The sequence below is a fragment of the Ostrinia nubilalis genome, chromosome 6, assembly GCF_963855985.1.
Source record: "Ostrinia nubilalis chromosome 6, ilOstNubi1.1, whole genome shotgun sequence".
NCBI classification, from domain to species: domain Eukaryota; kingdom Metazoa; phylum Arthropoda; class Insecta; order Lepidoptera; family Crambidae; genus Ostrinia; species Ostrinia nubilalis.
The window spans coordinates 10,871,737-10,895,472 of NC_087093.1; the positions used below are offsets into that span (position 1 = coordinate 10,871,737).

Here is a 23,736-nt window from a genome sequence, read left to right on the forward strand (position 1 = left end):
GATCAAATTGATCAGTTAAGCGTCCAGTTTGAATAGGTATAATTTTCGTTTGCAAAAACAACTTATCAGATGCCTAGATCTATCATAGATTAAAAGCGAAGTTTTATCAAAAATGAACCGTTGTGAGTGTCGGCAATAGTGCACTCGTTATGCACCAATGTAGTAACACAGTAGGAAATGCAATTAGCTGGTGTTCACCCGCGATGCCTTTAACTCACTCAAGCATGTAACGCCTTATCTCTGTTGCATGTTTTTTCAATATGCAACCCAAGACAATCGTGCTGCTTTATCTGGCAATCAGAATTCTCAGGTATTTTTTCATTCGTTAACAGTTTTAATTATTGCGGTTTCGTAACTAGCCGCTAGCTCTTCGTGTCAATTCAACAGTGAATAATTCCGAGTACACACCGCGGCTACGTTCGGCGAACCACTGACCGATTCTTCACTTTCTTCTGTCTTTAATATTACATTTTATAACTTATTGTTCAATATTTGATTGTTACAATTAATTATTTATATCCGTATTATTTTTATTTGGTTCGTTTGAATGTCTACGATTAGATTTTATGTGACGAAAGTCAATTATATTTTGTTGATTAACAGATAAACATACCTGTTCAACACACAGTCATGCATGATTGTTTTAATCATACACTTGGTGGCTTAATTAATTATATACGAATGGAGAATCGGCACGTCAGATTACATTTGGATAATTTTAGGAGATTGACATTAATGGTTATCAAATCAATAATGCAATATTAACTTATTACGATATAAGTAATGTTTGTTGAAATCAAGTAAAGCGGGTCACGCAAATAGTAGGGAAATAAAACCTTTTACTAAAATCACAACGTACGATTTCCTGAATTATACAAATTGAGGCGTGTTCCCCTCGCTATGTTTTGATGTCTTAATAATATCGTCGGAATGATGCATGCAGGAAGCCTGAGAATGAGCGAAACGTTTGCTTATGCTAACAAAATTATTGCCTATTTCCAAGAAAAGTATTCATTCACAATAACAGTGCAAGTTATTTCTTGTTAGTAGCTTCTATGCAAAAAGTTTTATTGCATTGCATTCCAAGATTACTGATTAAGTTAATATAGATTATCTATTTCATAAAAACTAATCAAAATGACTTTTTAATTAATATAATTACGTTAAATACTGTGACTTTTACCAAGTCATGTTCAAAATTCTAACAGAGCTTTAGGTATACGATTTCTGTGGTCATCAGGAAGAATTCATTATTTTGTATCCCATTAGGACTCTACATGGAGTCGAAGCTTAGTCTAACGGTATCAAAAAGTGTAGGACTGCATTGTCCATTGACATAATTGCGGTGTTATTATCGTGGTCCGCGGACGCTCGCGTGCTGCGGCGAGCTTAGTGCAGAATTTGTTGGCAGTCGTAACAACGTAATTCGTTTTATGGAGCCGTTTAGACACTATCAGACCATGTGTGACGGTTCGAAATTTACCTTGTCTTGGTGCAATCCTTCGCTGCATTGTTACTTAGATTTTAGTTACCGGTGGAAATATGATGAGCTAGTTTTTGGCTTTGGAATACATTTCGTTGCTGCCAAATTTGTAACATGTAACCGTAAATAATCGTAACTTTCGACAAATCGTATTCTAAGTTACCTGAAAATTTTGATGTGAAAATATTAACCGTGATTGAAAAATCAATCATTATTCATTCATGTTTCAAATAAAATCATTAATATTTTGTTTATCTTAGTATAATAATTTATGATTGTCGAAATTTTTGTTTCATTAACTTGGTATGGTATGAACAAGACCTGTAAAGGAGGTCCACTTAATCATTTGGTACGAAACGGCCGTGTGTAGTTTCAAAACATTAGTTACTGCGAAAACAGTCTTACCTTACCAAGTTTCATTTTCAATGTAACTAGTTCTATGTTCTAGACAAGTATCTTCCTTAAACAGTCCTGACCGTACTGTGTTGAGCCTCCATCCGACCAACTTTAGTATACACTTGATGGAACAGTTGCTGTGGGAATCTGAACCTTGTGACTGAGCATTAAAGTGCGTTCAAGTTCTTGTAGAGTTTCATATCTGTATATTTAATTAAGTTTGACGTACAATAAATCGTGACTGTATAATCGCACTGGGTGCCTTAGGCCAATTGCTTCTGTTGCCTTTATTCTGCCCTTACTGTCTTGCAGACTTTCGTATCTATTCGAATCGAAACCAAGCATTTGTATACTAGATCACAATTTATGTTCTAGACTAGAATCTAGCTCATCAACTTGTTGCGTTTTTGGTACAGAAATTATGTGTTTATGTTATGTAATTAAAACCATTAGCGAAGTAATAACAACGAGTGGGCTTGACCGGGGATCTACTGTAAAGGGCGTGTAATATGACATAATTCATTGTGCACTTACGGTCGAGTTAAGTACTGCAGTTATCATATCAGATAGGCAAAATTTTATGGGTTTCTACGGCTTCTAATTACAATAATTGAATGCTACAATATTATAGTATAACTTCAGTATGACACAGATTAATAATGTTTTCAAAACTAAGTACGACTCATATGTAGAGCCATAGGCTGTTGCTTTGTGAACTCTATTTTTGCAACTAAAGGTAATCTAGCATTAGTTTAGTAAAATAATTATTATATTAATTTACCAATTACCTTAATATAGATTTTAAACAGTGCTTTTGCACTGATTTGAACCCTCAACCCTAGAGTTACATTCCAGTACGCCAACCACCAGGTAAGGCGGCTGTAGATTTTTTAATCTCTTTTATTATGTGTAATTGTATTTTTCAGTCTATTTCAAGTCGATAGAAACAGAATAATGTACACATTTCAAGACCAATCTTAATGGCGTAATGTAAAGTCCAGTCGACGCGACTGTAGAGCAAAAAGCAGAAATGAAACAAGCACAAAAACGTCGCCGACTGGCACTTGCATTGCATAAGTATCGAGAAAAAGGTCAGTGTCACAAACCATCACTGGGCAGGTGTCTCCATCGCATGTGACCACTTCAATTTAAACTGGTCCTCTCTATTAATAGAATGATACAAATCAGACAAAAAATAAAAACACAACCCATCTCAAAATCTATACAAAACATTTTAACCATAATAAAGTAAGTACGCGACTGTTTTGATTAATCACTAACGTAAAAAAGTTACCCTTTTAATTAGCGGTGGGAGAACATTTTAATCTCAGCTCTCGGGATTACAAGCACAGCGCAAAGACTTAAACGATTCAGAAGTAATAATTCTTGGAGTATTATAAATAAGAAAATTTAAGGACGCAGTCCTCTACCAGCAATAAAGGGGGATTACTAAAACCGGCGCGACACTGCACGCTATAAGACGCTTACAGACCGCTAAGGCTAGCCAATGCACATGATTAATTGCAGTTGACTTAAAAATGTCATCAACATTTAGTATCTATGAGCGCACCAATTATTTTAATGTCGGCAAATTTGTTGCAATTGTAAAAATGTTTTTTCTATTAAAATCGACCGAGGAGTTTCCACGCGGACTGACATTATTAAATTACACAGCAATTTTGCGGCGACTACTCCGTGTTAAAGCTACACGCACTTCTGAAAGATCCGACTCTATATTACCATAGTAAATACCATAATTACTACGTGATGGTCACGGCTGCTAGTACTTTTTTTATTGTTATCTTAATTTGCCGGCACTTAGCCGATGTGTTAGGTTCGGTTTATAAGTTTTGAGCTCTAAAATGCATTAGCATAAATTAAAACGTACGTGGGACATTTAAGGACAATTTTGCTCCATTTAAATGATAATTATGATTGATCAGAAGAACTGTGCCTGTGGCAGTCACAGAAAACGAACCTAAAATACAAACAATTAGCAACTTTGTCGCGTCGCTTGGGCTGTGGAAGGTTGGCTTTTTATCCCTTTTGAGTAAGTACGAAGAAATGTACTAATTGGACTGTTTCCTTCGCTGAATCACAGGTGAAGGGAAATTAATGCCCCGGGAGGATAAATGCGCAATTATTTTCCCGAAAAATGTTTGTAAGGTCGTGTCAAAAGTTTGCTTAGAGGGCAGGTGGCTCGGAAGGGTTTGGATTTAGGTATTTAATGTGCTTGCTTACCGTAATACCGCAACACAATTATTTCACAATATTATCCTTTCCATGTAACATGAACAGTAAAAAACCTTGGTTTCTTGAGCAAGAAAACATAATTCCGATAATAACAAGCAATTCATTACGTCATCTTATTATTTATGTTATGTCACAATAATAGCTATTACTTGTGCATATTCAATTAATAAAGCGTTTACTTTTGTAGGAGTCGTGTAGCAAATATTACATGAATGTAGGTATATCATTTTTACGTTGATGACATTCGAGATTGAAAATTATTATCTGGAAATTAATGCAAAGTGATCAGTGATCTCTATGTAAATAATAATAAACGGCCGGAATAGGGACAAGGGGTTTTATTTACATTATTAATTTGGTACGCGAGTGGGGCGGTACTACACAGGAATTATTTCTACATTTTAATTAAGCGCTGCGTTTCTAGACACTTGAGCAAATCATCTCCCTAGCGTAATTGATTATGCCGATGAGCTTTGATATATTTTTGTTTTTTAATTAACTAAGTAGATTAGATGAAGACTAGGACCAGTGTCAAAATATCATAGAGTTAAGAAAAGGTCTCTATTGAAATTTAGAGGCGTTAAATAAAAATGTTGCTAAAAAATATTTTCTAAAGCTTTTTTATAACTTTTGTTAAATTGTGTTAACTACTGGTTAACTTAATTAGTCTGAACAAAATGTTAAAACTATAAAACAGCAGAAAATGAAAGTTTCAAGTTAGTGTAGATCTCTGAAGAACTACTTACTCCACCAATATGAATCACTTTCATGTTAGTAGACTGTTTATTTCTCTAAAAAAATATTTAGCTACTTTATAACAAAGTATCATGTACAGCCGATCATTTGTCCATAATTTGATATCGCTTCGTTGGTTCGCAGCCCCAATAAATTGGTAGACCCCCACTTCCTGGCCTGGCGCACGGTTACCAATTGATTGCTTAGCCTAGGACGTTTCAATCTAGCCCTAAGAGCTGTCAAATGTAATTTATATTCAACTGATAAGTACTTACTTGCATTTGACCTACATTTTAAGCTACACAGAATTAAAAGTCATGAGCTAACAATGAAATGCTACAAAAAATCATTGAACGAAAACAACATTATTTTCTTTGTTCGAAATACCATCGACATCGTCCAAAGCTTATTTAGATTAGCAAAAACAGTAACTAGTCGAGGCTGTAAATTAATTAATCTGGAAATTGTTTGGAGGCTTCAAAAGAAATGGACCGAAATGTTTGTGGTCAATTTATTTACTAGCGATTCGTTACGGCGGGGCGGATACTTGCCCGATGATGAATTGTATGCAGTCACTCATTTCTCCAGCCTCTTGAGATGCATCAAATCGAATATGAAACATATTTCTGAGACAATACAGATCTGATTCCAATTACAAAGTCAAGAGAAAACTTTGGAATAAGCAAGAAAACAAGATGCTATTTCAGACCTTATTGTTTGGGAACTTTAAGTTGCTTTTAAATAAACTATTCTTGTTGTCTGGTTCTGGGATTTGGAATGACATTGCAGATTGACAAATGACTACCAGTCACAGTTCAACAGTTAATTTGTATGTAAATATGATATTTATTATTCGTGTTGAGAGTTTTGTTTTATTAGGACGACTTCGATGCATTGTTTAAAATAGTCACTGGCTAGCAGCGTGTATGAAATAAGCCATCATGAGAATAAAAGCTATAAGTTTTTTATTGGAATAATTTTATGCAGTTAACAATAACAAACATTGAATAGAAAGAGAAAATAAACGCTAAATTGCACTCATTTACTGGGTCGCGACGATCAATCATGGCGGCCAAGTCATCAGCCAGTTCAAATGTCAAACGTACCTAGGGTGGCAATAAAAAAGAAAACTGAGTTGCCATTATTAAAAAAGTGACTGTGACTTTATTTCCATTGTCGATTGCCGATTCAGGATTATTAACTGACTTGCATTTTTTTTGTGTCCTAATATTGATAGATTGGTTTTTTCGAGTAGGTGACTTGATTTTGTTGCGTGTGTGCGTGCGTGGTAAGTGCCGCTGATTATAATATCCACGAGAAATGTATTCGTATCAAAAATAACACAAAACGATAGTCATGCCGTCTCTTTACATGCAAAGTGAAACGTATTATTCAGAGCCGTTGGACTACTTTATTCAATGTACGTTCTTATAAGGGTTTAAACTGTGGGTTCTTACTCATATGGAAAAAAAGAACGCGTTTACTTAAAAGCTCTTTTCATAAAACGATTACCTACATAACTCGCACAAGAGGAATTGAGTTTGAAGTATTTTAAAGTCAATTTTAAACGTGAATTAAATAATGATCATGACTTCATAGTAAATGTATCGGGTGTATCCGAGCTTCCCCAGCTCGCCGTCCTCAATTTATGTTGCACTAGGCCGGTTTTTGTGACCTCTTTTGTTCCAATCCAACTAATTAATATTAGCATTTCAACGTCCTTACTACGTTGGGGGCAGTTCCATAAAATTCAATTGCTTTCGTGTGTGCTACATGCAATATAGAGTAGGATTTGTTATTAAGGGGATTGATTTCCATTTAACGGAATTGATTTGGTTATGCAATTTTAGGATTTTGTTTGCGTGACTCGACCGGCAATAACCTAATAAATTCATCCACCGGAGGGAGGGGTTGACTAAATACTAATCGCATTTTATTGGGCAGTTGGTTAATTTTGTCCAATTCAATTCGGAGGTCAAGTAAGGTAATTTCACCGAAAATTTATCGCGTAAAATTGCTTGGCAGTCATATTTGGTTAATAGAGTTGGAGACGTTGGAGTGAACTTTATAAGACAAACTGATTCAGGATGGGCATTTCGAAGTTAAATCGTACAAATACGTGTAAATACGTATACAACTTTTTTATGAGAATTCTTTTAAATAAAAAGTAAATCCTTTATCAAAACACGACCTTTTGAAAAATTTATTAATTTGTTTAAATTTTTTAATGTTCGGGTTAATAACGTTGTTGCTCTGAATTTGATCTATGGAATGAAGAACCGTTGTAATGCAGCAGTGTGTGAATGCAAACACGAGAGAGATCGCGTGCGCGCGCACAATATCGCGGCGAGCTCCACACAACCCCGTATTTTAACAACTGTCCTAATACATCTTGCAATGTTGTTTTTAACTGTTTTTGCCACATTACAGTTTATTCTTTTTTGTGTTTACTTTTAATTTTTGTATTGACTTTTTGTTCCATGTTTTCTGTCGCAGGGAACACGTTTAAAAGATGATTGATTTGTAATAATAATATATTTCAAGTTTCACAATTTTATTACTGTACTATTGCGAATCTATGACGGACGGAGACGGTGTCTTTAATGCGTTGTTAGCATAAGCTTCGTAGGTGATCCCATTGCATGTAAATTTATCTGTGTGACCGAGTAGTCAGCCAAAATTTTGTTAAAGTTTAAAAATATTCAACGAATTGGATCGATTTTTTTCTTCATTTCAGGTGCCTGTCAATGAAAGCGCCCGACAGGTATGTCGCTAGTAGCTCGCGCCGCGCGTTCGGTTTCGTTCGGCCGGGTTCGGTTGCGTTCGGAAACGTTCGGGCGGGCTCGGCCGCTGTCGCTCGAAGGCTAAGGGGGTAGCCTGGAAGACCACACTACACACCCGCAACGCAGGATTATTATGCACAGTATTATTTTTCCTACAAAATTGCTTATTGGTGTGTTTTCTTTTAATTGTTTTTAAATTTTATTTTTATTAAAATTCTTCACGCAATTTATTGAAGGTAGGTCCCATTTCATTTGCCATGAAAGTTATTACCTTAATAAAATATCTTTAATTTTTTTTAATGCTTGATTGAGCCATGAACTTTTTACACGTTCGGTTGCCTATGTTCAGTGGTGTGTTTATTTTACTGCATTATTGTGGGTGAAATGTTAGTTGTCGTTGTTTTGGTTCCAGGTTACACCTTAGTTCTTTATGAGATTAATTCCCAATCAAATCACAGATAAATTTACAAGTATATGGTAGATAAATGTTAAATGAATGTGATAGTCGTTTATGTTTAGTTGTATAAGCATGGTTGTGTGGTTGGTACCTATTTTTACTTTGTTGAGAATCGTGCCTTCGCTTCGTGTGTGGTAAGTTATTAGAATAGTTATTAATCATAAGTACACTATGAGACCGACTGAACTCTATTAAACTTCCCAATAATAACATGCGAGTGTACTTCAAAGGCTCTCTGATTTCTACATCTGCTCAGAATCACGCATGACCGATAACGAGACCCAAAATCGTTCCAATGACAAACTCGTGATGATCATCATCAAATCGTTAGGGATTTAACGCCTCTGTTGGCACGCTTCTTTTGTTGGCGTCATAAAGCCGGCCATTAAAATGTTTGATAAAACGTTGGGCCAACAAAAAGAGACGGCGGCTTCCGTGGGCGCCCCACCGCGCGGCCCATTGACGCTGGAGCCACGCTGTGGAGCCACAAAGCGAGCACAAAGCTGAATATTTGCTCCACTGTTTTCGTTGATATTGCACATTCTGAGTGGTCTCAATTGCATACGATGACGAAAAGTTTTGCATCTGTTGCGAATGGCAGATATAAAAGACTGGGAGTATGACTTTACATTATTGGTTGGTGTGTAAAAACTAGAAAGATCTTAGGTAGCCTTGAATAAATCTGCCACAGCACAGACATCAATAATGTTTGAAAATTTGCATTAATCTATGTAATTAAGGAGTTACTATCAAATATCAAAAGCTCAGACTTAAAATTACTTCTCAATATTAATCTGGTAGAGCATTAAAAAATAAACAACACATTTATTGACAGTCAAACGAATCTAAATCCGGTATAGCTTTTGTTGGTTTTTTGTTATTACCCAGCACAGTAGCCATTGATAAGCTCCTTAAGATATGAATTGAGATGCATTGAAATGATCTTAAGATAGTTCAAATACATTTCATTTCTTTCTTTTTATATTTTAATGTCATCAAGTTTGAAAGTTGGATAGTATGGATCAAAAATCAATTCACTATTTCAAAGCTGCAACAAGGTTACAAATTGTCATCACAATCACAAAGTTCCAAAAACAAAACAAGCAACCCCATTTCAATTAGGGTGATTCTCTTATTCTCAAATAACGTACCTGCGAGCGGGTAAACAAAACACCTACTAAAGCGAATGTTTTCAGCAGAACGTACAGCAATCACAACAAAGGATCGGTTTACATTCTAACGCCTTTTAAACTAACAAAGGAATTCAGATAAACACTAAATTGTTAACCCTTTGACCGTCCGTGGGCAATTTTCACTTTGGAAAATGGAATAGAAATGATTTTGTAAAGGGTCCCGGGGACCGGCGCCCTGACACCCGTGGTCTCATGCGATTCATTCTCAAGTCGCTCTACAATTGATTTCGAATGTTATTTTTCCTTTCACTTTTCCGAAATTGTTTTTAAGTTTTAAGCAGTTTAAAAACGTCAGTTTCATTAGTATTCAAATGGTTTAAAAATTCCAAATTATAGAAACGCATAAGTAAAATATATTTTTAAAAAATTAAAAAGAAACGACCTTGGTAGAGTTTTCTTTTTGTGCTGCCGTTTGTATCAAAACACCATGGTAGAACAAAAATAAACTGTAGAACTTTCTACATAGTACTAACAGGGTATATTATACATATTTTTGTATCTGAATTTTTTGAAATGCTAGATACAAATATGTGACAGTGAAAATTTTCATAATTTGAAAAACTTAAGAAACAAAAATATGTATCATAATAATTATATCGAGTGATTTCCGAGTAGCGTCCATCGCGTTAGGGTGTGCTTATTGCGGAATCGCAGAGGTGTCCGTCTGTGTCGGTTCACTTTGCCTCGGTGATGCGATTCCCTTTGTGGGGCCTGAGCGTGTGTTTATTTGCATTTCCCTTTTTCGAGAATCGACATGTAGAGCAGATGTCATAGATTTTTTTAGAAAAATGTCATAAAAATATTTTAAAAATATAAATGACTAATTATTTACGCGACTAATATGCTTAATTGCGGATGTGCTGTACATACTTTAATTTTTTCTTATAAATGGCCTACGGATAAGTATGATTGCAAACATTTGCCTCTTCGGAGATGATTCACGCCAATTAATATGCTTACCTTTTTGAACTTATTCTGGTTCGTAATTTAATAATTATGCAGGCTTCGACGTAGATCTCTCATTAAAGGTAGAAAAATAGTAAAACAAAAAAAAATCAATATCCACACTAATCTTTCGTCCGGTGGAAGGTGTGGTCACATCTCAATGTCAATCGGCTTTGGGCTTTGATCTGCCGCCTACGCGCAGTGCGCTCACGCCAGTATGAACAATAGGTATTCTCTAACGCCTTGCTTGACCACTTATTGTCTCACTAACACAATCACACCCCCCACTTCTATTGTTGTCCAACATAGAGCTCAATTTTCTACGCATTACGAATTACAACTGTCAAAAAAGTTCTTGCTAATGCCTTCTAGCCGTGTGTGCATCAAAATAAAGCCTAAAACCGCGGTGAGCACTTAAATCCTCGTACTGCGTGAAGTAATTGGACACACTATTAAATCGCCCATTCAAATGTGATTGGTCAAAACGACTACAGACAATTAAATTGATTCACTTTGGTCACTGCTTTAAATTGAAGGCTACGCTAAATATGCGATTTAGAAATACAGGCAAGTCAGGCTTTTTAGGTAAATTTGCGAATTATTGGATTTTTTTTTATAAACCTATCATCGGGTGACCAATCATCAAACCACTCGTACCCTCGAGAGGTGTGAACATGTGCATCATGCGAAAATTCTTGTGTTTAATGAGCCCCCTTGCCAATTACGTCACGAGTGGCCGGTGCGTTGCTCAGCCAGTAACCGCACTCACCCACTTGTGCGGGCAGCCGTGCTGACAAACGGGACGTGAACTTTCCCTCTCGTCAGCAGCCCAACTGTTGACTCCCCTGGACCTAGGGAAGTCCTCGCAGGGTCGACTTAGAACGTGTCGACTCTATTAACAATCGACCACTCATCAAAGACCCTTAAGGGGTAGATACACTTAGAATACCTGATAGTTAGGTATATGATGCAGAATTAGAGTCACCACCGCTCATTGAAGAGTTGCTAATTTGTTGCATGGCTTTTTTTATAAGAGCTTCGTACCTTTTAAAATGCCTCCGCAGTCGGTGCAAAAAGTGGGATAAACATCCGAATAAATGTATAACCATGTCAGTGAAACCAATAACAATAATTTGATTAACTATATCAATGACAAATTTACACAAAAAATTACAAGTGCAATTGATACGGCGGCAAACAAAAAGAGCAATATACTTGCAGAAGGCAAATAATTCAAAGCGTCTAAGACAAATGAATCTATAAAATTAATTGGACAAGTAATCGAAAACTCAGAAAGAATTTCTTCATCTCTGCTGTGGGGGACCGGGAAACAAATGAGGGGCGGACATTGAATTATTCGATTTCCTTATTTGCACCAATCAATATCGTATAAGGGTATTCGATATCATGCCAAGGCGGAAGTTATTTGGCAATTGACAAGGCACATTAGAGTTTGATTAGCATGAACATATTGCGATCAGCAAAAAGAAAAATATCCAACTCACGATCGAGTGTTTAATCGATTAAGAAATGTTATTTTGAAGACGGTAAAAAGTTGATGATTTCTGCTGGATTATTTGTCGGAGTCAGTTACAAGTCAATGAGAAATAAAAATAAACATCAGGTGCAAGAATGTATTAACTAAATTTTAAGTGATCCCCTCTAAACTGTTAAGGGTGGCGTCGCCAGGAGCAGCGGCGGTGGCAAGGCGGTTGCAGACGGCATATTAGCCGATATAATTGCATTTGCCACCGAGCTCGCTGACGTTTCCGACGGCGTATCCACAGCTCGATCTTATAGACAATCGAGTTACCAACACAAACCACCCTCTGAAATAAGTTCCGTTGATGACAATATTTCCCAACTTGATGGGTTTTCTGACTATCTCCGCGAGCTTATTAAGTAGTAGAGCGAAGTATCAACTTGAGGAAAGGCGACTGAAAATAAATCTCATAATGCGATATCTGATTAATTAACAAAGATACTCGTCCAAAATAAGCTCATATTAAATTTTCTCCGTAATACTGTCGGGTACTTATTTAATTCCGGATATAAAATTTCTGTGATTGAGCCCCGGCGGGTGGAGCTGAGGGGCGTGAATTCCAACAAAATTAGCACCAGGGGTCGAAATAAAAAAAGCGAAGAAAAAATTTAATGAACAGGAAAATGCTCCTTTTTGCAGCTATTCCATCTATTTATCTACATCGGGATGCCCATTACCTTGCTAAGAGAAAAGTTTACATTTTTAATTTAATGATTCCACTTTGTGGAAGTTGGGCGGGTTTCGGCGAGATCTTAATTTGGGGATTTCTGAGGCGTCTCGTTTTGTAAATATTATTCCTTTAATAAGACCTCACGTCGAGGGGGTGCCTACTGAACTCCGTGATTACGACTCTCTTTGCGAGCTTCATTTTGGACCTCGTCATTTTGATTGGCGCTAATGAAATTTTTCCTACTCCCGTGTGCTATTTTCTTGTTCTTGACAGAATAATTTTCATGGAACATGAATCGTTTTTCGTCGTCACCGGCACACCCTACCGGCGTTTACTGGTGTAATTCGAGACATCCGAGACGATTTTTGTTGTCAAGTTCATTTACATTTTTCACTTTTGCTAATGCAATTTCTTATCTCTTTCCTGTTGGAGTGCGTGTCCCATCTGTGGCGAAATTTCTAAATAGTCAAGTCCCAGCTGCGTTTGCGTCGACGATGACATTTGGCTTTTAGCGGGTGTTTTAAAATTGAATATTTGATGGCTCCGTTCCCTTATGACGAATCCGCGCGGGCGGAAAGTGCCCGATCCGTGGCGGATAATTTTTTGAATGTCTCTGTTAACGACCGCAACCATTACCCTTAATCCCCGTGCAACACTCGACACTGCTCATTTATATTTCATCCGTTTATGCTCAGGATTGTTTTCGTGAGTGCTCTGGTAAGTAGCTCGATACATTTGAGCACAAGAAAGTCGGTATTTTGCTACAACCATAAAGTTGCATTACTAAGAATTTATGTATACCTAGGTACTACGCAGTTACATAATATGCGTTTTATCGACTTGTAACATGATATAATGCCGTTATGAATAGGTATTAACATAGATCATTTTGTTATGATAGATAAAATTAGTCCGAGATTAGGGCAAAAGCATTAAAGCTCCGATTGTGTTTTCGAGATAAGAATCTTCGCATAGTTATATTGTCTACCGAGTTTTATGTCCAATAGTAAGTAAAGATTCAATATTTCCTATACTAGCGAACAATGACGAAGACAATACGAACGAATGGATTCCCATCAAAATCACAAATACATCAGCTTTTACCTTATCTATTAGATGATTGTACAGCACTCGTATGTTCCCATTATAAATACAAATGGTTACAGCTTAGTGCCTTTCTAATTACGTAGATAAGCGACTCCAATAACGGTGGGTTTATCACATTCATATGTTCTGAATCTAATTGGAATTTCGCATGTAGATATGCTCACTCACTCTTTATTAGTCGATATTATGTTTGCTTTCCGATATTGATGGTTGTATTTCATATGTATCGAGTCAAGTTGTAATGAAAATGTGTAAGCGGTTCGGTAGCGCTCCAATAATGGAAAATGTAATAAGTATAGGTTTAATTTTATGAACATAACCCGAATTTTAGTTTTATTTAAATTTAGTAAATTAAAATGGAAATCTGTTGAACTTTATAGGTACAACCGACAAGGGCAATGAAATCGTTCAAAGATGATTACTAAATCATTTTTTTGATGGGACCCTTTTCCAATTTGTCAAAACTCTGACCACATTAATACATTAGATTGCCAAATTTGCATTAAAACGTCTACGATAGAAAGATAATTTGGTAAATTACTGTTATTTTAATAGAAATTATAGCTGGCGTTTACGTACCCGGGTCGATAGGGGTCGGTTTTTTTTCGAAAACATCTGTTGTGTGTATCGTATGAGTTTTTTGTTATTTTAAAAGGAGACATGATGGATCAGTTTCAACACGTATTCTTCGGTGCCTTTGTTGTTTGCTTTATGGCTTTGTAATGTGTTTCTTTGTTTGTTCAGTGTGTTACAGTCTCCTTTGCGCGTAGAGCGGCCGCGACAGACTTAGATTTTGTATGATGTGGAATACTTCATGTAATGATGATGAATGTCAAGTAGGTACATCTAGTTTATACATTTTGATGTCGTTTGATATGTTGCACCTAAACTTAGGCTTAGTTTAGCTCGCACCATTGAGGTAACTTTTCAGTATGCATCAACACTTTTTATAGCTGGCTTAGCTCCTTTTTTGTCTGTAAAGAATATAAGACTAGATGTTAAGATACCAACATACATAAGTAGAAGATCTCAGAATAATAATTTCTCAATTGGGAAAACATTTCATATTAAGAGTCTGTCAAGAGCTTTTAAACGTTCAAGTTTTCCTTACCTTTAAATTTACCTTCATAGTAAAAAAAGGTTAAGCCTGTCACATTGTTTGTGATAGTTATCTACTCACTGTCACAATACCTGAATATCAAAAACCTCCATATTTCCCAAAAATCGCGGTCAAAAAAACCTTAAGCTTTTTTGTTTACAAAAAGTCTTCCGAAGCTTTAAGTACTCGAAATTCAATTACGTGCAGATTATCGGATAAAAATGTTTTTTACATGATTAATACCTACTTAGGAGGCGACATTTCACAAAAGATGGAAAAAAGCGTAATCACGAGCGACTTTTGTGTCGATAAGTGTGAGTCCCGATGTTACGAGCGCTTTTAAAAACCAACGTTGCGTGTTTTTGGGATGCGATTTAGTGCAGATTGCCGGTGTCGAGTAAAGGCTAATCTTATCTTTGAAATAGGAAAAAATCTTTACGTCGCCGGTATAGCTTTCAATGTCCCCATGTGACACCAGAAAAGAATTTCAACCGTAAAAACAGGTCAAATACAATTTTAGTTTCGTAATCGCTTCGTGAAATGTGTTTTTGTCTAATGGTTTCGGTATAGGAGCCAGACACGACTGCAATGATGGCTTCGTAAAAACTTTAAGTCGTTATGTTTTATAAATAAACTTCACTACAAAATCTTTTAACACAGACAAATAACATGATTGTAAATCTGCACAACTGAGGCGAAATACAGGCGAAGCTAGAAATCGCATTCCGATGAGCCAAAAAATTAAGAAACTACTGTTAAAAATGATCGTGATGAATCACTTTGATAATAATAAGTAATTAAGCAATGTTGCGAGGGAAATCCATCAAACTAATTTAATTCAAAACATATCCATTTCCTTTTCGCAAACAAAATAATAAAGGCACATTTATAGCGGTTACAGAGAGGCGAAAGTGTATTGCAATGAAGTATAGAAAAAAAGAAACTGGGGTTTTGATTGATCACCGACTCGCGCGTTTTTTGTGTGAAATTAAAAACATGGACCGGGCATGCGTTGGATTAAACTCGAATTCGGTTCCCGTCATAATACGGCCCGATTTCTGGCCATCGCGATCGGAGCCAAATTTTTAAGTAATTTATTTTCGCAAGACGTGAAAGGACTTTGACTAAGCTTTTTGTAGCTTTAAATAGATCAAATATCAATTGATGACATATGCAAGAAAAGAATGCCGTTATTACAATCACTTACCTGAAAATGCATTGAAATTTTGATTGACTCTACATTTTTGCCGATAGTTAGATAGTTTAAATTTTGTCCTCAAAATATTGCAACCCTTTGAAAATTATCTCAAATCAAAGACAGAGATATGACTTAGATGTAGCTAGAGCACTACTTACTTTTCATTTCACTAGCGACAGTAATTTAAATCATGGCAAGTAGGTACGACTATAAATTGTGGGAACTTGAAATAAACATGTGTTTTGTTTATTTAAAAAAACACTGATCTCATTTGATGATGTAATCGTACAATCTTGATAAAATTCTAGTTTACGAGAATATAAGTTGTAGCAATTCGTAATAATGTTCACACAGTCTAGTCTATCTGATATTTAAATGAACAGAAGCGCGCATCCACGCACCGACCTCAAGTGTGCCACAATAGGGTAATTAAGCCATCTATAATATATTAACATTATGCATAGTATATTCGCGTTAGTCGTAATGTCGGCGGGAGATGAGTAACACCCAATACCGCAAAAGGTAAGAGTAATAATAGAAGCTATTTGAAGGTTTATGAACGATCAAAATTGCACGAGCACGTGTATAAAACACACTTTGCAAAGTAGATTTAAATTTTAATACAAAGCTTTGAGTCGAGGGTTGTAATGTCTTGCCGTTGGAAACGGGTGGAATTGCTACAGAAGTTATTAATTTTCTTGATATAGTTACTTAGTTGGTCTTGTTATTAAAGCCGATTGTATATATTTCAAAACAATTGAATAATGTAATTGATGCAATGCAATGCGGAAAATGGTCGGTTAGTAAAAAAAATGTTGTACAAAATGAGCGTAATAACAATTGATATAATAAGAATTATTCTTTGTAATTTTTTTACATGCACACATAATTGGCGAGCGGGTGTGACGTCACGGCCGGCGCGCGGGAGCGAGCGGCTTATCCACGCTAAGTGTTTGGGCCCGAGCGAGACTCAGGTGTCGACTGCGGCCGATTCCACAAGACAATGCTTAATAATTTCATTTCGCCATTACGGCGGCCATCTTTGCCAGTCGCACAGTTAGAGGGCATCGGCGCACCCCTCCACGGCAATTTGCATTGTAACTCGGACCACGTAGAGGCCCTAACTGCCATACCACCACCTCCTAACTCTTGAATATATAATTTTGTTGCTTTTATTAACAGCAACTTTGCGTGGGAATTGGCGATAGCCTTCCGCGGCGACTGTTTATTGTGGACGATAACTTGCTAGATTTATTTTATAGTAAAGACTTTGTCCTGGAAGGGTAGTGCCCGGAGTCCGGACGATTTTATGCCTCCAATAAAGAGGCCGATGCATGTGCCCATTAAAATATTTGCTGGATTTATTTGACAGCATGCTTGTTTTGTTGAAATGTTTATTGGATAACATAATTATTACATTGTTGCAAAATTAAGCACTGAATCATATTGCCGCTTGATTGCAATCTAAAAATACACACATATGGTCAGTTTTTATAACATTCTCTAAACAGAAAACGCGAGCAAGTTTTTAATTCTTCAATGATCCCTGGAAGAAATTGTTTTGAAGAAACTTTTTTGCTTCGGAACTGTAATGTTCAAATGGTATTTTTCATGAAATCAAAGCAAATGTAACGGAAATAAAGGGGGAAGTAATCAAACAAACGGCAGGTCGGTGTAATAAATGTTACCATAATTGCTTCCCCGACCGGCCTTAATGTAGAAGTTGCCAGGACTTAAAAGTTTCTGCTGGTGCCTATAAATTAATGTGTTTGTATGTCTCCGCCGATTGGGATCGTTTTACAGCCCCAAGTTAAAGACTTCTGAATTCTTGGCGAATCAACAATTTGTTACTTTGAAGTCTGAGATTGATTACATTTTTGTGAAAGAACTAGGCCTTTTCTTCGATTTACTTTATTCTATTTTTGTTCCTATTATAAATTATTAAAAATACATTTTGTTTCCTTTTTATTTTTTTATTTAAAATACTTCATTAGTTATTAAATATTATAGAAGGAACATTATTTTATAATACTTATGTCGTGTTACAATAATTGCATAATTATAATAAAATGAACACAAAGCATTTTACCAATTAACTATTAATACTTCAAGGCTTAATTTTACGTCTTTAGTTAATACGTAATTTAAATATGTATATCGATCGTTAGTATGAATTTGGACGTTCCTGTTTATGCAATAGACAATAAAAAGGCGTTTTATTGAAAAGTATTCAAATACTATACGTATTAACTAAAGACGTAAAATTAAGCCTTGAAGTATTAATAGTTAATTGGTAAAATGCTTAAAATTGTTTTTGTAACTTATTTTGTTTAAAACTGTGATTACATTTGTACAACTTGAAAGAAAATTTCAAGCCGCGACGCGGAATAAACTGTCTCTAATTCTAATGGCGACTTTTAGGGGAATGCATAATTCCATTTCATGTTGGCAACTCTTTGGGGTCGTATCGACGTTAATAAGTTTGGAAAGGTTTCTTCCAAGGGGTTCTGAATCGGCTTCTTTGTCTGTTTTGCCGAGCTCAAATGATCTTTGATGACGTATTTTACGGTTTTCGATACTTTGATGATTTGTAAATTTCATTGTTCAGATGTTTTTGTCATTAAGTTCAATAGATTGAATTTAGTCATTGTCTTGACTTGCTCAAAATGAGTCTTTGAAAATGTTGGAAGAATAATTACTAAGGCTGGATTGCACTATCTTACTTTAACTTTAATTTAACAAAATGTCAAAAATCTGTCACACTCCATACAAGAAACACCGGTTATCGATAAAGTTACGGTTAAGCAGCACAGGACCATTGTGACAAGTCTTTGTCCAGCAGTCTTTAGATTACAAAAATAATATTTGCGTTGAAAAACTATGAATGGACCAAAATGATTTTCCCATATTTTTGTGTCTTCATTTCAACCAAATCGTTGCTCTTACAAGTGATAAAAATCCGAAAGTTTCGACCGCCGTGAGTGTCACCCCCTTTCCCACGTGTCATCATGTGAAGTGCGAGCCTGCATAGGGGCGTCTTGTGCGAGGACATCCACACTTGCGGCCATTGTCTATGGTAAGCTTACACCGTGCAGCAACACGTGTTAGCCCATCTCAATTATATGTCGCGCCGAATGCCTTTGGTTGTGTCGGCTGATTACGCATTGAAAGGCCGTTGACTCTCACTTTAAGGGTAGGTAGATAATATTCGGAGAAGAAAAAACCATAGATTACCGTAAGTTAAAAACAATTAACAAACAATGCAAAAAAAGCTTTATACAACGAGGGCGAACGCTTTATTAAGGGCCTCGTATTTTTGTTGTCTGTCTATATGACTGTATGTATGTCTGTCTGTATATGTGACTGTGTATCTGTTTGTAAGATAAATTTAATTTGAAGTTTGAGTTAAAAGTTATACAACAAACATACGAGGCCCTCTGGCCTAAATAAAAAATATATTTTTGTTGAGGGACTGATAATCAGTTAGAGTTATTTTTTATTGAGGTACTGATAATCCGTTTTTTGCTTCTTTAGCATTTCAGAATGCCACCAGTGTCACCCTTAAAACCAATTGCGTAGAATCTTGTAACTTAGTAGGTGACCTAATCGGTAAAATTGTATCTTGTATTTAAGTAGGTACCTATTTATATTTTGTTATTGCAATTTATCTATGAAAATAAGACAAAATATATGTTTTATAAACACTTAAGAGTCATTTACAGTAGTAAAGTTTGAAAAAATTATTGCTGTGAAGTACAGAATCACTTTCGTGGCATCAAAAAATTCAAAACGTTAAATCTTCCAAACGAGACTGCGTCTTTCCGTTCTATACATGGCCAGAACGCACCCATAGGAAACTGCTCGTGTATATTTTGTAGTGCCCGTTTGTAAATCTGTGACTCCAAACTATACACGAATTTTGCGTACTGATCGTGTATAGTTTGGAAGAGCTTAGTAAAAAAAGTCATATCCAAACTATACTCGATTAGTTTCTACTACACCACTTACACTTGACTAGAGTGTGTTTAGTTGATATTGATTTAGTAAAATATGGAATTATATTTAAAATTGCATTTATTCGATATTATTATTATTTTACTGAATCTATAATAAATCTAGATTTTTAACACTATTGTAAGTGGTTTTTGAAATTAAATTGATTAGGTAGATTTCAAATTAAATAACAATTATTAGTGTAATCATAAATTCATTTAAAATGAGAGAGAGTGAGAGAATTAATAAAGTTCAACGTGCATTATTAATACATTATGCGAGACTTTAAATGCTAGGTTTGTATTATCGGCCGTTTGGTGTAGTGGTTCGAAACGGACTACTATTCCGGAGGTAGCGGGTTCGATTCCCGCACAGTACAAACATTTGTGTGCATGAACATATTTGTTTGTATTGGACTGGGTGTTTTCTATGTATAGTATGTATTTACAAAAAAAAAGTATTTAAGTATGTATGTTTAATACTTAGTATTATGTACAAGCTTTGCTTAGTTTGGGACTAGAAGCGCAGTGTAAAATGTCTAAGGATATTTATTTATTATTTATTTTATTTATTAACTTTTATCTCAAGAACAAAATAATTTTGACATAAAATATTTCCATACCTACATAATTCTTAATTTAAGAGTTATTCGAGAATTGGTGAAAATTAAATATCAGCCCCAAAACAAATATCTTTTCTATGGCAGAATACGTGTCGAAAGATGATTCAATGTTTAAAGTAGACACGCAGATATGAATTAATATGTAATAAAAAAGGTCAATAAGACAAAATGACTAGCATGCAACTACTCGCGTATAAATTGTAATCACGCACTTATTACAATACATACGTGATTAGTCCGTATGCGTACTGGCGATGTATATTTTGGAGTAAGATATTTGCCCTAAGTCACTACAAAGTATACGCGAGCAGTACGCAGCATATGCGTACTGGTCGTGTATAGTTTGGAGGAGCTTAGTAAAAAAAGTCATCTCCAAACTATACTCGATTAGTTTCACACCCTTGCGTTCTGGCTATGTATAGAACGGAAAGACGCAACGAGACTCACTATTTGACTGATTTACTGAGAATACAATCTTCACATCAAGCGCTACAATTTTTGTTTACAAAAAGTTGAAATAAGTTAGAAATAAAATTCGCCACGAAGGTGACGATGAGAACCGTGGCGATGAGAAATAGCCTTATAACCTACGCCTAACAATTAAACGTAAAATATATATCCAAACTCAAATTTTCTATGGTACGAGTAAGATTTAAGTTACCTAAAGAACAATTTATATGTGTAATTCTGGAAAGTTAAATCTCCTGTTTGATAAACCAAGGCAGATTCCTATGGAGAGTGGTGACCCAATAAGTCTGACATGAGGGTTATGACTTCAGCTATTTTACACGAAGAAAAAGAGGAAACAACATGAGGATACAGTTTTTTTATCCAACAAAAATATATTTGACTCTACCTAGTTTTAATTGGGGTTTTAGAAGTATTGAAATTTCTCAATATATGAGCACATCATCAAGTTGTCATAACATACGGAGCGGGACGTGGTTGGTGTTCACGGTACGACTGGTACATCAATGTACTGTGTTGCTCAGCGAGCTATGGAGAGGGCTATGCTCGAGAAATCTCAAGGATAGAATAACAAATTAATCTAACTGCCGAGAATCTAACGTATTTAGGAACATACCACCCAGTAATTTATAATTAAGCTCTTTAGTCCTCACTGAATACAAAAGTGCTGGTAGCAAAAGAAGGTAACTATTACAAAAACCATGTTGCTTAATGCGTAGCAAAAATATAATTTAAAAAGTTGTAAATCTACTTAATTGCGGCTTAATCTTGTAATGCGCAAAAATCAACTTGTTCTGCGTAGAGATCTAATCGACCTCACAAGAGGGTTGCAGAATGCGGGGTACAAGAACAACTTCAATTAATCGGCCTTAAAGTCCGATAAAAATATTGAATCAGAAGGGAATTCTGTTCAAAGAAACTTCTCAGTGAATCCGTGAACCCGCTCGATCCGAGTGGAAAGCTAATCGCGCTGCGTCGCGTCGTTCGCGCGTTATAATTAGTACAAATTGTCTGCTTCAATCCGATGTGCTAGGCTTACGAATGCTTAGATAGACCAGTATTCGCAAATTTATGTGAAAATTTCTCACTAAAATGTAATAGAGGCTGCAAAAATTACTCGTTTCCAGGCCAATTTAATACAACTACTAACTCGAGAAAAAAAGAAATATGAATTTCACTTACGCACTCCTTTACTCGAGTTACAAGATGCTCAGTGAATAAATTATCAACCTTTTATAATAAGATATCTTTCTATAAAAGCTTTACATAATTGCGCGTATAGTTAAAAAACCTATCGGCATTGGACAGGTTACCTACAGATTATTGAAACTTAAATGAGATCGAGACGGCAAAAAGTTGTATAATTTAGTAAGTAAACACATAATAATATATCGGACATTACTTAAAATATGATAGGACTTATATTGGAATCTCATCACACTGAGGAAAAATCTAAAATGGGTTATGTATAGCTAATACAGACTAATAATTTCCTGGTTATGCAATACTTAATCATAGAGCGCTGGTAAAAACACGAGCTCGTCTGAAATTTTATCTTTTGCGAGCAGTGAATAAGCTTACATACATATCCATCATAAATATTCTATTAATGGACATATCAAATTATACGTTTATTAAGTTGATTCAACAAGATCAATATTGTGGGGGATTTCATATAGTTATTAACTGGTCTTTTTTGATAATAAAATTTTACTGAATCTTATTCCTTATTTCGCAGCTTTCCATGAAACATGGCTCTTTTATGTGCTTTTCCTGTAATAGTTATTTTCAAACACTAGCTTATAATAACTCTAGTACGGTTTTGTAAATTATGGAAGATTTAAAAAAAAAACTGGAAAAACTGTACATAAAATCAAATAGGCTTACCTAAGTCATTTTTGTTTCATGGACGTCCGATTTTAGTAAGCACTGTCTTATTTTAATAAAAATTACGTCAGACATTTACAACATAGCATAGCAACGCAATCCAAAATGTATCATTTTTCAATGTGCCGTGTCTAACTATGATCCACTCTGCCGCCGGCCACGGCATCCAGTAATCTCGCGAGCTAATAGATTCGATAATTCATCGCGACGCGCGCGCAATCGATACCGCGATTGATGGTGTTTGAAACGCGACACATTCTCGATTTTATTGTTCCCAATGTCGACAATCGACAAATTGCTGACACTTTGATTTCACTCCGATTCTAACTAATCAACATGAACCAAATTGATAGACTGGATTTTGGAGAGTATACAAAGTTATGATCATAAAAGAGAAGTAAAAATGGATGAACTGATTGGAAGTTTTATATTGCCCTTTTTGTAGACAATGTTTTGACTATTCGATGTCAATGAACCTTAAATTGACAACTATTTTCCACGCTTTCATAATGGTTGCGGTTGCTCTACCGCCAACTCCCAGTCCCATTAGTAAATCGAGCTGTAACTGAATTGATTCCGAGGTGCTATTTTTTATTCTTACCTTAAACAGTGTTTAAGAATCTATTATTGAATCCAGCTTTTTGCTCGCTTTCCCATCGATGTACAAGTACCTAATTTGAGTTGTGTCACTAAGCGATCGGTTACGGTCCGGAATCTGAAGATCAGAATTTTTATAGTAGGAACACCCGTTTCGTTGTGGTCACATTCCAATGGACGCTTCGATGCGGGCCGACTTGTAAATAGCTATCGTTTCACGTTTAAAATAAAGGCAAGTTTTGGTCATGGTGTTTGTAAGCTTCATTCCAAACTTTACGTATTTTAGTCGATTTAAGTTAAAGCTAGC

At 35.7% G+C, this 23,736-nt stretch overlaps 1 protein-coding gene across 4 annotated transcripts in view; it reads left to right on the top strand.

The window, feature by feature from the left end:
- LOC135072618 (dachshund homolog 2) overlaps nt 1-23,736 on the top strand; it is a 160,341-nt gene that overhangs the window by 20,398 nt on the left and 116,207 nt on the right. Inside the window, exon 2 of one of the 4 annotated variants that reach the window (XM_063966617.1) lies at nt 7,605-7,631. The exons of the other annotated variants lie outside the window; for them this stretch is intronic. Coding sequence (XP_063822687.1) covers nt 7,605-7,631 — 27 coding nt within the window. The remainder of the gene's footprint in view (nt 1-7,604; nt 7,632-23,736) is intronic. 4 annotated transcript variants of the gene reach the window in all.